The sequence below is a fragment of the Phascolarctos cinereus genome, unplaced genomic scaffold, assembly GCF_003287225.1.
Source record: "Phascolarctos cinereus isolate Bilbo 61053 unplaced genomic scaffold, phaCin_HiC Scaffold_726;HRSCAF=1367, whole genome shotgun sequence".
In the NCBI taxonomy this organism is placed as follows: Eukaryota; Metazoa; Chordata; class Mammalia; order Diprotodontia; family Phascolarctidae; genus Phascolarctos; species Phascolarctos cinereus.
In genome coordinates, this window is record NW_027556098.1 from 243,843,560 (window position 1) to 243,859,063 (window position 15,504).

At 37.9% G+C, this 15,504-nt stretch overlaps 1 protein-coding gene across 5 annotated transcripts in view; it reads left to right on the forward strand.

Moving 5' to 3' along the window:
* The first annotated feature begins 339 nt into the window (after nt 1-339).
* The window catches only part of SPART (spartin), a 44,785-nt gene continuing 29,620 nt past the window's right edge, over nt 340-15,504 (forward strand). For 2 of the 5 annotated variants that reach the window (XM_020978714.2, XM_020978716.2), the window contains exons 1-3: nt 340-1,012; nt 6,578-7,374; nt 10,241-10,438. In XM_020978714.2, the coding sequence (XP_020834373.1) occupies nt 6,580-7,374; nt 10,241-10,438 (993 nt within the window). In that variant the 5' untranslated portion in view covers nt 340-1,012; nt 6,578-6,579. The remainder of the gene's footprint in view (nt 1,013-6,577; nt 7,375-10,240; nt 10,439-15,504) is intronic. The other 3 variants (XM_078147052.1, XM_020978712.2, XM_020978713.2) reach the window with 3 other exon arrangements.

The window sequence follows — 15,504 nt, forward strand, 5'->3', positions numbered from 1 at the left end:
AGATTAAAGAGCATTCCAAACTTTAAAGCTCTATATAAATGTAAGCTATTATAATAATAACAATACAACCCAAGAAGCAAATAATAGCAAATACTATCTCAAAAATACCACCCCCAACGGAGAAGCCGGAGCCCGACAACTGCCTCGGTGTGCCCTCTAGTGGCGCGAGGCGGTCGCTCAGTGGTCTATTTCTAACACTCCAAGTTCAAAGCGCCCGAGACTAAGCGGTCCAGAACGAGTCAGTCCCACAGCTAGGCTCAGCAGTCTCCAGGGCGCCTGCGCAGGGGCGGAAAGGGGACTGCGGGAGGTGGGGAAACGGGCCTGGGAAAGGAGGGGGGCGGGGATGTAGGCGGCCTAGGCCGAGTCAGTAGTAAATAAAGCCAAAGCCACTGGCCGGCTTTGGCTCTAGTTCTCGCGCTGAGATTCCAGTCACGCGCTCTCTGCTTTCGGTCTTCACCCCAGTCTCGAACAGCCTGGGGTGAGGGTTTTAGCCGTCCTTGGGGGTGAAGGGCTTGGAGAGGAGAAAGGCTACAAGAGGGGGCGGGGGTAATCGGGCGATGGCCGACGGGGAAACCCCGCCGGGTGGGTGACACCCGAGAGGAAGGCTCAGGTTTCGGGGAGCTGGCCGCGAAGCCGTGGGCCCTGGGTGAGGGAGAGGGGTCGAGCTCGGCCGTTGGAAGAGGGCCGGCCCGGCCGCGGGACGTCGGGGTGTCCGGGGGGCTGGATCGAGCCTCCCCTCCCCCCCTCCCTAGGACGCTTGTTGGGCTGACGTCACGAGCCTGGCCTGCCCGAGGGGCGGGGAAACGGAGCTCGGAGAACTTCGGAAGCTTCTCGCGGCAGGTGGACCTGGACGGTCAGTGCCCGTAGGCATCCAGGTGGCATCTACATCTCCCTGAGAGCTGGCGCTCACGAAGCAGAATTTTGACAGGTAAAAGCCGGGGGGGAGTTTCGAGTTCAGGCCAGGAATAGCCCGGTGAGTGTGAGCGTTCGCGGCGTAGAGCCCCTGGTGCAGGTAAGTGCCGAGTGAGCGGGAAACACGAGAGAGAGAGAGAGAGAGAGAGAGAGAGAGAGGAGAGAGGAGAGAGGAGAGAGGAGAGAGGAGAGAGGAGAGAGAGAGATGGAGAGAGAAGGAGCGAGAAGGAGCGAGAGGAGCAGAGGAAGGGGCGTGCCGAACTGCTGAGTCAGCGTATGCCGGCCCCCACCCCCAGCCCCCCTCGCCACCCCGCAGAGTCCTGGAAACCATGAATGTGCAGTTGAGCTAACTGTCCAAAGGCATCTCTTTAGGCGGAATACAGTGTGGGAATCGGATCCATTCTGGTGTAGTCAGCAAGTTGGGGGCCCGATTTCTGGTCTGTCTCACCAATGGAGATCTAGCTGATTTACTTCCCCGCCTCTCCGACCCCCCTCCTCCAACCCCCATTTAAAGAAAAACCCTGTTTTGGCCCAGTAGGATCCTTTGTTGTTGTTCAGTTGTCTCTGACTCTTCGTTAGCGTCCTGGAGTCCCACAAAAAAGAATTTGGCCTCCCACCCCCAACTTCACAAACCCCCTTCCACTTTGATCTTGGCGATTTAGTTAAATAACCTTTTGTTTTGGCTCTGGGTCATCTCCAGTCCTCCTGATCTTTATCTTGCAGCTGAACCCAGATGGCTGGGGAGGAGAAAGTGAGGCTGGTGACTTTGCACAGCCCTTCCTCACTTAAATCCAATTCATTTGCAAGTCATACCATCATCTTCCTGATGTTGTGGTCCTCTTGGAAAAGGAAGGACAAACAACAACAACAACAAATAAACTTTTATTAAGCACCTAATTCGTGCCAGGCATCTTGCTAAGATCTAGGGATACAAAAAGAAGCCTAAGATAGGCCCTGTCTTCAGGGAGTTTACAATCTAATGGATTCAATCTGGTGATTTAACTGGTAAAGAAAAATTGCAGGACAAGGCACCAGCAAAATAAAAGGCATGATTACCATCAGGAAAACTAGTGGAAATGTCAGGAATTAATACTTTCCTCATATTTATGTTAACACATTTGTGATATTTGCTAGGTCTTTCTGGATCATAATTAGTGAGGATGGTGCTATTTATCTTGCAACTTATCTGTATCTATAGTCAGTGCATGGCTAATAGCCCCTCTTTGATTTTGAATGTTTAAATAAGGTACCTGAGGCTTTTTATGCCCTTCCATTCCTTTTCTTATGACTCCATTTCTTCACTGTGTTTGAGGTTTCGTTGTGTCTGAAGTAGAAACCTCAAAAATATAAGTAGATATGTATTCATATTATATATGCTTTTAAGAAATAATTTGAATTTCAGTGGAAAAAATTATTATAAGCAGTGTTATGAATCTCCAAGGTATCATTCTCACCTTTTAATCATTAAAATGAAACAGATTATTGATTTTATGAAAAACTTGATTGAAAGTGGGAGCAAGTGGAGAAACTTGCTGCTTTTAATAATAAAATTAGTATTTAAACAAAATCTGTTTGAAGCTGCAGGGATGTGGAAAGAGTACTGGGTTTAGAATTAAACGACCTGGTTTTGAGACCTAGCCCTGCCACTTATTAACTGATTGATATTGAGCAAATCAGCTTCCCTAAAGCCTAAATTTAACTATCTAAAATGGGGCTGATAGGGCTAATAGTACATTACAGGGTTGCTGCCTTGATGGAAAAGCACTTTGTAAAACTTAAAGTGCTATATAAGTTTTATTTTTTATTTTTACATTTTGTTTCCACTTATCACATCCCAGCAAACACTCAGTAATGGCATTTAAATAGTATGTTAACATTTTCAAAGCTTTTTCCATATTTTACCCTGCAAATTTGCTGAGAACAGGAGTTTAAAAAAAAACAAACAGGAGGGATGGATCCTTCAAACTGAACCAAACTATGGATCTAACATTGAGCATTATTAGTGCCTCTCACTGTCACCTTTTAGGTAGTCATTATTCTTTTGACTTTGCTTTCTTTACTCTACATTATCTCATAAAAGCCATTAGTCATTGTTGGGCACATCTTTTATTTCCAGCATTTTGCTATTACAAACATTTCTGGAATATTTTTGTGCCTATGGGTCTTTCTGTCAAAAATCTCCTTGAAGTAAACAGTCCCAGTAGTAGAATCCCTGAATCGAAGGATGTAAATAATTTAGTGACTTTTCTTGTGTAATTCCAAATTGAAATTGAACCCCTTAACAGGCAATGTATAGGTTGAGGTTTGTTTTTTGTGTTTTTTTAAATAACTCTTCAATTTTTTCAAGCTTATCTTTAGTTTTCCCTAATACAGAATATTTGGCAAAGTTGTAGAAAAAAATTAAGCAAATGTCATTCAACATTGCAGTGCATTAAAAATTATTAAGTGTTAGGGGCAGCTAGGTAGCACCAACCCTGAAGTCAGGAGAACCTGAGTTCAAATCCGGCCTCAGATGAAACACTTGACACTAGCTGTGTGACCTTGGGCAAGTCACTTAACTCCAACTGCCTAAAAAGAAAAAAAATTATTAAGTGTTCCAATGGATGACATACACATTTTAACCAAAATCATTAAGGAGCAGCCTGGGTTAGTTCCAAGTATCTTAATCTGGGAACATGGACCCCCACAGAGTCTAAGTGATAGGTTTCAGGGGTTCTCTGTACTTGGATGGAAAAATTACATCATTTTCATTAACATCTCACTAAAATTAAACATTTCCTTCAATTGTGAATGTAGCCAATAAAACATTGTGAAAAAGATTTCCCCAAACTGCCAAAGAGGTTTATGACACACAAACAAGTTTAAGACCCCCTAGTTTAATGGAAACTCGCAGCTAGGTGGTCAAGTAGATGGAGTGCTAGAATTAGAATCAGGAAGATCTGAGTCCAAATGCAGCCTTAGACACTTAATGGCTGTGGTTCATAGGATTTTCTGAAGGAAACAATGACAGTTATAATTCATTCTCAAAACACAGGAAACAGCTGAATGACAGGCTTTCTCTTACTATCTTCCCTCCCCCCCCAACTCTCCTTCGGTAGTATCACCAGGTAGGGGAAATGATGTGGACTTTGAGTTCAAAGGTGATTGACTTTTGAGCTGAAAGTCAGAAGAATAAAGGAGATTCAAAGCTAGAGGCCAGGGGCAGTAGGGTCTTCCCTACTGCAAGAATTTATAAACCAGGGTCCCAAATGGGCTGGTAGGATTCCTGGAGAATAATAATAGCTGACTTTATAGCACTCAGTAGCACTTTAAAATTAAGGTTTACAAAACATTCTTTTCACATATATTAACTCATTAGATCCCCACAGCCCTATGAGATAGGTACTATAAAAATACTATAGGTACTATAGTAAATAGGTACTATATAGGTGGGGAAATTGAGGTACAGACATTAATTGGCCTGCCCATTGTTACAAGGCTTAGAATTGTCAGAGGTGGATCGTCACCAGGTCTGTCCTTACTCCAAGACTCTTGAGCATAGGGCATGATCATTCCTTTCCATATCCTCATATGCATGTGGTCTTTGGAATATATAGATGATTAGAAAAAATTTCACATGCATATAGAGAATTTTATAGATTGACTTAAAAAAATCTTCCTATAGTACTCATTGTGTACTTAATTCTCTAATAAATAATTAGTCCTATTTTCAAGGAAGAAGGAGAGGAAAAGACAGAGAAAAAGTATGTAAGAAGAGAACGCACTATGTGCTAAGTCATACTGTTGCTAAAATCATTAGATTTTGAGTTTGAAGTGTGTTCTGCTTGAGAATTCTGGGGAGCAGTGTAATTTGGGGACTACTTGCTCTTTAATATTTATCATAAAGCAATAGCAGCATAATTGAGATGAATTTTGATTTCCTTGTTTTATAACTAAAGAAATATCTGTTTAACCACAGGAAAAAATATGCTATATTCTGTTATTGTTCAAAGTTATGGGCTATCCTTTGGTCTTGCCTTGTAGCTGGTCATCTGATTAGATTGTTTTTAGATCAGATTGTTAATGCAAATGCATTCCTTATCTTTTTGGTCAGGGTGCAACTTAGCTTATAGACACATCAAGCTATAATTGTAAATGCTTTCTGCTTCTCAAGAAACCTATAAAGGATGTATACAGTAGGCTGAGGCATCCCAAAAAGCAAATTGAGTTTCTTTGAAGCTTCATTTTTTAAAATGTATTTTATCTGTTTTTGCATGCTTCTTGTTTATAATAATGTGTCTAAAATAAAACTACATCTTTGTTCAGTCAGATATTAGGATTAGTATAGACACTGGTATAAATAAACCATGTCCCATCTCTTAGTCATTTCACTGATTCTCCCACCATGTCTCCCTCCTCATCTCCACCTCCTGGCTTTCTTGGCTTCCTTCAAGTTCCAGCTAAAATTCCATCTCCTATAGCAAATTCTTTCCTGATTCCCCCTTAATTTTAGTGCCTTCCCTGTTGTTTTGTGATAGTCCTATGGTGTAAGTAAATCTCTTCTGGGAAGAGGTAGGGTTCACCTGTTGACCTTTGCTTTCTACAACTGGGATCGTGGTGCCATACTTCTCCTTTGTAGGTGTGGCTATCTATAAGTTAAGTCCTTATCCTAATGTCCAGATTGTATCTAAGGAGAGGCCTGTAGGGGAAAACAACCACTTAATGAGTTCAGATGCTGAGAATAACATGTAGAACAAAGGAAATCAGTTCAGCGCAAAGCTTTGTTGCAAAGGGGAAGTGGGAAGGAGATAGTGAAGGTGAACTAATATACAACTCATTTACGTACTAATATAGAGTATAACTGATGTAAGAGCCACATGGCATTGGGAAGCATAGAGACATGGGTCCATTCAGTGGGAAGGCGTGTTCCCGCTGGAGGGGAGGGTATTTTCCAAAGTACACTTCTGAGAGTGAGGCACTTATATTCTGACTTTGGGTGGCCCCCTTGGAGCTGGCCCATTTGCTTATCAGGGCAAAATATTTTGGGGGTTTGCATGTCAGGGAGAAAAAGAAACTAGTGGTAGACAAAATATTATTTGGGGTACACAGCCATACTAAACTTCAAAAATATTGTCAGTATTTTTCCATGAATGTATTCTATAAGCTTACAGCCTCCCTTAAGAGGAGATTATCAGGAAGATCTCAAGATCATCAGACCTTACGTTATAACAGTGGTTTCCATGCATAGATTCCATAAGCTACAGCCTTCCTTAAGTCTCAAATGGTCTCAAAGACCACCAGGCCTAATCTTATAATTCTATTGATCATGTCTAAGTATCTTTTATACAGCTTGTTTGTAACTAGTTGTTTGCATGTTTTCTTCCCTATTAGATGGAGTTCCTTGAGTGCAGGGACTTGTCTTTTACCTTTCTTTATATCCCTACTTAGTACTCTGCCTGTCCTGTAGTACTCACTTGACAAACGTTTATTGAGTGCCTGACTTATTGAGTATATAGGTCAGTAGCTTTTGCTTTATTTCTCCCATTAGGAACCACATGATTTGAAAACCAGTAATAAAATGCTTAGCCAGCAAATGTGTTCTCATTATCAATTAATAAAGACAGCTATATGTTGTATCCAGCACTTTCAGGCATATTAAGTCATAATAACATTTCTTGTTTTGTAGTGATGGCACAAGAGCAAGAACCACATAATGAAGAACCTCCAAATATTAAGATCATAAAAGAAGCATACAAGCAGGCCTTTGTATTTGTTAATAAAGGACTGAATGCAGACGAAATGGGGCAAAAGGAAAAAGCAAAGGATTACTACAGTAAAGGAAGAGAACATCTACTCCAAGGAGTCAGGATTTCAGCTTCTGGGCCTGAATGCACAGGTTCTGATTGGGAATCTGCTAGACAGATGCAACAGAAGATGCAAGAAACATTGAAAAATGTCAATACTAGGTTGGGAATCCTGGAGCAAAATCCTTCCTCTTTTGTTCCAAGTAATCTTCACGAAGAGTCCCAGTTATCTGCTGTGTTGCCCCCTAATGGAAAGCCAGAAAAGCCTTGTCTGCCTCCATCTTTGATTTCACCATCTGTACAAACGGAAGTTAATGGGAATTCTCCCTCCACAAGCATGGAGCAGCCTTCTGTGGTTAGTCCTGTATCTTTGGAAGCACCACCTGCTTATACACCCTGTGCTGCAGATGGGCACTATACTCTCTCCTATGGAACAGAATCTGGGGAATTTTCATCTGTAGGTGATGACTACTATGCAATTTCTACTCGCCCACCTCCTCTTGAGACTCTAGGAGTAGATGTAGAAGAGTTAATTTTAATACCCAGTGGAGTACAGATTTTCTTTGTAACTCCTGCAGGGGAAGTTAGTGCACCTTCATATCCTGGATATCTTCGAATTGTGAAATTCTTGGACACTACCAGTGAAGCGGCTCGAAATCGGCCCCCTGGATTTCTTCAGGTAACAAGTAGAAAAAAATTTTAAAAGTGGAAAGCCACCTGACACAATGTTATCTTTAGTTGCTTATGTTTTATGCTATATCTAGGCTAATAGTCACAGAAGGTACTTTGGAAGTTCTAGTTCCTTTGAGCTCTACCACAAGAAGTTTAGAGGGTTGAGATGAGTCAGAGGTGCATTTGGTTTGTTTCAGAGATTTTTTTTTAAGATGGCCATTCATCCTAGAAGAAACAAAACTACCAGTCAGTTACTCAGTAAACATTTATTAAGCACCTCCTATGTGCTAGACACTGTGCTAAGTCACACAGAAAAAAAGGTGGTTCCAATTAAGTGTCCATGCGCCTTTATTAAATCTTCCTTTCATCAGAAAATTATTTCAGCTAAGGAGCACTGACACTGTCTATTCTATTTATTGTGACTTTTGCTGCTATGTGATGTTTTCTTTCTTTACATAGTTGAAATCGTTGTATGGTTCTGCTTTTTCTAGAAAACCCATTACTGATCTTAAGAAATGTGTCCAGTCCTTTCTATGAATAAACTCAGTGAGACTGAGTCCAACTTTAACATCAACATTGAGTTAAAGGATTGATATTTACAGACTATGTATGTGCTCATATACTTAAGCTGTAATTAGAATATAATTAAAAGAAATAAACAGCTAAAGTAAAACTGAGAGAGACTGTAATAGTGAATGTAGGAAAGATTGCCTCAGTGAAGAGGTCTTAAGAAGGACCAAGGCAAAGATTCTTTTTTTTTTTCCATTGGGGTTTGTTTTTGTTCTTTGGCCCCAGTACCTTATGCTTAGTAAATGTTTCATCTGAAATAAATGCTTATGAACTTTGGGATAGAAGAGAAAGATGGATGTCTGAAACACTTTTTAGTGATCAGTTTAGAGTGCTAAGGGTTTTTCCCCCTCTCTGTATTGTAAAATAGTGGGAGAACCAATTTTCATGTATCTGCTGTGAAGGAAAAGAAGATGTTTGCACATAGTTAATAGTGAAGCAAAGTCATGTTGTGAATATTATACTTAATTACAGGAGCCTGTATTCTAAAATTAGCTCTTTTAGTTAAAATTTAAGTTCCTTACATAGGATATATCTCTGTTTATTTGCCTAGCCGTGTCGTGAGTTCTTTTTTAATCCCTCCTTTGGTATTCTTTTTTTAAATCAATTTATTTTAAACTTAAATACTAAAACTTAAATGCACAATAAGAACAGAAAAAGAAACATTATAAACTTAAGTACTAAAAGTTAAATACAAAATAAGAAAAGAAGGCATTGCAATGTACACAGCAGAATGTAAGAAAGATTCAAAATGTACAGCAATAAATTTCCATTTCAAGAAAGCCTATAAAATAAATGCTACACATTGTGTCTAGAGCTGTCCATATACTTAGATATCTATAATCATATTCGTATACAGACATGCACATTCATATTCATCTATGTAAGAACATACTATACTTGTTTGTTCTCTTTTTCTCTGAGGGTAGATGACATCTTCCTTCATAAGTCCAAGTTTTTCCATATTTTTCTAAGTCCACCAACTCATCTTTCCTATACCACAGTAATATTTCAACTTTATACTATCTAGTTATTTTAAATACTAAACCAATACTGATTAATATAGTTGACATATAGTGTAGTTTCCCTATTTTTCTCTTTTGATTAAAGTCTATTTTACCTTTAACTTTATCTGAGATCATGATTACTACCACCACTTTTTTTTTCCTAATAAATTCTACCCTTGATCTTATCCTTTGGTATTCTTAAAGCAAAATTGTGCCCCAAACTTCATTTTATTTAACTGGTGTCTTTTTTGAAAGGGAGCATATTCAAGTATTTATGGAAAATACAGTTTAAAGGAATGCAGTTTTTTTCTCTCACATCCTACCCCCAATTAATGTTCAGAAGTTGAGTTGTTAGAGCTCACATTAGTTCCTTGCATCTCAAAAACTACTAAAGTTGTTCTTCCTGTACTGTTGAATTTAATTATAAAGTGATAGCTTTCCTTCTTGGCTTATGGAGATCTTCTCTTGGAAAGTGAATTTGTTTGTGGTAAGTAAACAATAGGACCCTACTAAAGGTTTGCCAATGCTTTTTATCTAAGCTTAACCTGTAGCAGATCTTGTCTGTGTTGTTAAATATTTGGAATTTTTCCTTCTGAAAAGTTTGTCCCAAAAGATTTTTTATATCTTCTCTTTTGTAATTGTAAATGTATTCATAATAATATAAAAGAAAATGGGATAGTTTGTAGAATAATTTAATAATGATAATCTGCTTTTTAAGAAGGGGAAGGATTTTAGGAATGAAGTTTACTAATCTTTGGATATCTCACAGCAATAAAACTGTACTATTCAATAATGAATTCACAATTTTAATTCAAGCTGTTATTTCATAACCAATGACATAGTTTTTCTGTTCTAGCTCCAAATTTGATCCATTAGATAAGGCCACATAAAATTATTGAACCATAATACCAGTAGTTTGTTGATAAATTGTCTTGCTTCAAGGTTTACACTTTACCCAAAGAGATGACTGGTTTGAATAATAAAAAGCTTAGCTTACTAGAAATTTTGATCATTTTAAGCTATTCCCTTTGCTAGTAAAATTTAACTTTTCCCATCATTGGCTAAGAATACATATATTTTGACTTTTTAATAAACTTAGCCGTTCACTATACTGATCATTCTAGCAAACTAAAATTTTATCTTTAGTGTTTAGTGATAGGTCTTAAGCTTTCTACAATGTCATGTCAAAAACTTGTCTTTGAAATGTTAATTTTCTGTTACTTATTGTTATTTCTGTTATTGATTAGAAAATCTAATATTAGTCCTACCAATAGAACTAATGTTTCAAAATCACTTTAGGTTTGTGATTGGCTGTATCCTCTGATGCCTAATCAGTCTCCTGTACTGAGTTGCAGTAGTGGAGTCTATATGTTCCCAGATGCAACATTACAAATGTCAGGATCCTGTGTAGGTGTAGTCTTATCTTCTGAACTTCCTGAAGAAGATCGAGAGCTCTTTGAAGATCTATTGAAACAAATGTCTGACCTTCGAATCCAGGTAACTTGTGTATCAATATCAATATGTACATTAATGTAAAAGTATTCTGGTATCTAATGCAAACTGCTTTTGTGTCATAAGAATGGGAAGCCAGGCATAAGTTTGAGTAGGACAGTTCACTTTTATTTTCTATCTACATCTGGAAACTTTTTTTAAACTAAAAAGTTGTTATACAATACACGAACACTCCATTCCTGCTCAGCTTCTTTTATTGGATACAGTACCCCATTGGGTCCAAATGTTAAAAGTGAGGTTAATAGGAGCAATAATAGTTGGTTTAACAGGATGGCTAGGTACTAGCATGGGTAGAAACTTGGAGTAGACCATGGAGTCATAAAGTTAGAGCTGGAAGAGATTTTAAAGGTCATTTAGTCAATCTCCTTTATTTGGTAAATAAGGAAATAAACCAACAGAGGTTAAGTGACTTGTCTAAATAAGTAAATGGCAGAGCTAGGATTCAAACCGAGTCCTCTGACTCCAAATGAAGTACTTCCTTACAGCATCTCTCCCCACCCCCCCAATCTCTGCTGAAGGTAGAAGTATTGGTTATGGAGGACTGTTTTTAATATAGTCATATAGAATTTAGGGATCAAAAATAGGAAAGAAATACAATTGGTTTTTACTGTTACTTTGTGAGTTTTTTTTTCTCTACCCTGTTCTTTGTCATTTCCCCTGCCTCCTTACTGGGGAAACTGAAATAGTATTTATATCATTTAACAAATATTGATTAACCACCTATTGTATCAGTAACTTTCTAAGGCATTAGGAATACAAAAACAAAGTAGGAAACAATCCTGGCTCTCAAAGAGCTTATGTTCTATCCCATACATGTGTAAGTATGTACAGAATAAATATATGCCCCCTAAAAGTGTAGTAGAGAAATAATATTTATAACCTATGTTAACCTCTCTAGGCTTTTTTCCTCTTATAAATGAAGGAATTGGAGTAGATGATCTCACTGGTTCACCTAGATACTTAAATCAGCATCTACTTTGCTAGTGCCTTTGTCTCCCAGTCATATGGGAAAATGGAGCACAGCAATAACATCCCATAATAGTAACTCTACTCTTACTGTTAAGCTATATTATTCCTCTGCTGACAGTGTTTTCTATAATGTAATAATTCTGGTTTTTTTTTCCACCCAAAATATGCTTTCTTTTGTGAACTATCGATTCTCTCCATTTCTCAGCCCATACCACCCATGTCACAGTCTTGAAAGTAGATGATTATTTCAGTGACGTTATCAGTGTTGAAACTGATCTTCTCTGCTTCTCCATGTCAAGACGCCTGGACATCACTCTCCACTCTCTCCTTTCTTTCAGGCTCTGATAATGAGGTAGCCTTCCTTGTCAAGATCAACCCTTCTTCATCCTTTCCCCTTCTGTCTTTTCCAGCAGATTGCTCTTTCCCTCTCATATTTGTCACCTTCACGTTATCTTCAACCTTGTCCTCTTCCCTCTCCCCATCAACTTTTTCCATCCTTGCTGCTCATGAACATGCCCAAGTTTCCTCCATTCCTAAAAAGCATTTACTAGACTCTACTGTCTCTTCATACTATTATTGTTTCTTTCCTCTCCTTTTCAGCCAGACTCCTTGAAAAAGCTATCATCAATTGATGCTTCAGCTCCTTTCTTCTTACTCTTCAAACCTTTATAGTTTGGTTTCCAGCCTCTTAACTGAAATTATTCTCTCCAGACTTACTGACAATCTCTTAATTGCCATATCTGATGGTCTTTTCTTAGTCTTCATTGCCTCTCTGCATTTGACACTTTTGACAGGTCTGTTCTGGATATTCTCTCCTCTCTGGGTTTTCCTGACACTAATTTCTCCTGGTTCTTCTCTTATCTGTCTGACCTCTCCATGGTTTCTTTTTGTTGACAGTGGATAGAATTTACAGGAATTTAATGCTTAGAGAGTACCACTTTGGAAAGGTTGTTGTGGCTTCAGAGCTCCTGGGTACAATCAGGATCCAGAAGAAGGGGAGGGTAATGGACCCATAGAGGATATTCCATTGTGAATGGGAAAGAAAACAGTTTTGAGGAAGACTAGAGGTAGAAGTGGACTAACTGTCAGAGACTCAGACAAATTTCTACCATGGGGAGCAATACTTAACAGCCTCACTACTTCTCAAAGTACTTCTAAGAGTGATTGCCACTTCTAAGAATGAGACAAAAAAGAGGAGGGAGAGGGTAAGATTTATAAGACAATAACATAAAAATTGTTTAAAAGGCAGAACTCAAAATTGGTATTTTAGAATTTTTATTTCTGTGAGGGACACAAAGAGACTAAAGAAGGAATAAATATAAAGATCATAAAGAATAAAAGTTGAGAACAAACAGAACAGCAAAAGAATTAATGAAGAGAATAGGGTAAAGAAATCTCTTAAGAAAAAGGCATAGAAAAAAAATTTTAAACCAAGTAAATGAAGAAGAGGAGAGAAGGGAAGATTTTAATTAACCACTTAACTGGGCGGGGGGATAAAGAGAAGAATTAGGTAATTAAATTAAAGGAAGAAAGTTTCCTTTGCTGGCTCATCATCCATGAAATATCCCCTGTCTGTGGGACTACCTTAAGGCTGTGCTCCAGGAGCTCTTCTGTTCTTTCTATACCCTCTCACATAGTGACCTTATCAGTTCCCATGAATTTAATTATCTCTGTACATAAACTCTCAGATCTATATATCCAGCTCTTTTCTGCCCCATGAGCTTTCATTCCGTATCAACAACTACCTATTGGACATCTCAAACTCAGCAATCTAAACCTGAATCCATTATCTCCTCCTTCCAAACCCATCTCTCTACCAAACTTCCCTTCTTCTGTTGAAGACATTACCATTCTTCTAGTTACCCAAATTCATAATTTCAATGTTATCTTGTTTTTCTAACTCTGTACATCCAGTCTTGAATTTCCTTCTGTTCTCTTCTGTGTATTTTTAAAATATTTCATTGACATGATTTCCTTTCTTTCTTTTTTTTTTCCCATCACTGTCATACCCTTCACTCCCTTCCATAAGTCTCACCCTTTGTTGTAACAAGTAAGTACAATCATGCAAAACAATTCCACACATTGGCCATGTCAGCGAATATATGTTTCATTCTGTGACTTTACTCTCTCACTTCTTTGCCAAGAGGTAGGATGAATGATTTGTCTTCTAGAGTTGTGATCAAAGCATTGATCAGAATTCTTAATTGTTTTTCCTTTATAATGTTGTAGTTGTTGTATAAATGTACTTTGGTAGCATCCTGAATTGAAGTAAATATTATAAAAACAATTCAAAATTATAACCAAAAAGTCACTAAACTTTGATACTAAACTTCAATGCAATGATACTATTACTGGTTCTGTTTACTTTATATTGCATCAGTTCATGCAAGTCTTCCTAGGTTTCTCTGAAATTTACTCCTTTGATCATTTCTTGAAGTACAATAGTATTCCATACATTTATGTGCCATAATTTGTTCAGCCATTTGCCAATCAATGTACATTTACTGTTGCCAGTTCTTTGCTACAGCAAAAAGTACTACAATACAAATATTTTTGCGCTTCTGCATCTTTATCTTCTCTGTGGCCTTTTTTAATGTATATTTTGTAGCCAGCCAGTAAGTACTGTACTTTGCGGAAATCAGATCACACTTGGTGTATTGAATTCAATTCAAGGTGAATCATATTAGGAGTTTGTGAATTCCCTATTGCTAGAAGTCTTTAAATAGAGGCTAGATGAAATTAGTTGTGATTTTCTTAAGATATGGGTTGGACCAAATGTTGTTTCTTTCATTTCTGAGATCCTTTGATCTCCTGTTTTCTGAACTATTATGTATATGCTCAGTACCATATGTTTAGGCCAACCAATAATCAGTTGCTGTTGCTTTTAACTTCTGTAAACTTTGTGGCTCCAGTTTGACTATAATCTTCTTAAAGATGGGAACTTTGTCATTTTTTTTCTTGAGTGAATAGCATACTTCCTAATTCTAGGATAAATCTATAATGAATGAGCTTCCCACAACTAGGTTAATCCTCTTGATCTTTATGGATAATATCCCTGGCCTCCCTTCTACTATATCAAAATCTTCCATTGGCCTGGAAAAATCTGTGTCTACCAATCTGCTGTGGATGTGACTTGCCTGTGTCTTCTGGTTACCTCATTCCTATTCAGTTATGAGTTGGACTAGATGACCAGTGAACTCCAAATATAAAATTCTATCATTATTCTATGATTCTGTGACATGTCTGGTAACAGACACCATTCTATGCCCAGATCAGTAATGTATACTACATATATAAATCTTATTAACATCAGATGAAAGGCAGCATTGTTGGAGCAAAAAGCTTAGAAGGCCCAGAACCAGTATGTCTGGTCAACTTCCATTTTCATCATTTAATAGCTACACAAATGTGAATAATTCACTTGACATCTTTGAGCTTTAGTTTCTACATTTTATAGACCAGTCATTGTTAGATGACTATTTTCCTTATAAACCGATCTTAAAACTGTTCTAAGACTTTTGGAACACCCTGTTTGTGTGTGTGTGCGTGTGTGTGTGTGTGTGTGTGTGTATTGTTTATATAAATAACCTATTAACATAAAGATACACAAAAAAGATGGTTGCAGCTTAGTGATAGCCACAAATCATTTCTGATATTGGAGAAGGAAGAAAAGGGCATATGTTGAGATGACATAGGAACAAAAGAATTGGTTCTTGTCTAGCACTGTTTTTTTTTAATCTTCCCAAGGAGTTATTATCGTTACTATAATCAATTTCTCATCTGTATAGTCTTCAGTGGCCTCTTTAAGAGGCATATTCCTAAAGGTTTTTTTCCCTTCATCCTCATTCCTGATAGTAATGATCAAAGAATGAGTACTGCAATGAATTACCTTTTACCCAGTTGCATTCTGACTACTTCCCACTTTTATTCTCCTGCTAGACTGAATTTGTCCGATTAAGCAGACTCAGATATTTCCAACAAAGTATATATTTCTATGCCATGGATTATGATCATACTTTTAAAACTAGGTATATATTAAATATTCATTATACATTTATTTATTGGTTGAATAGTAAGGAAAA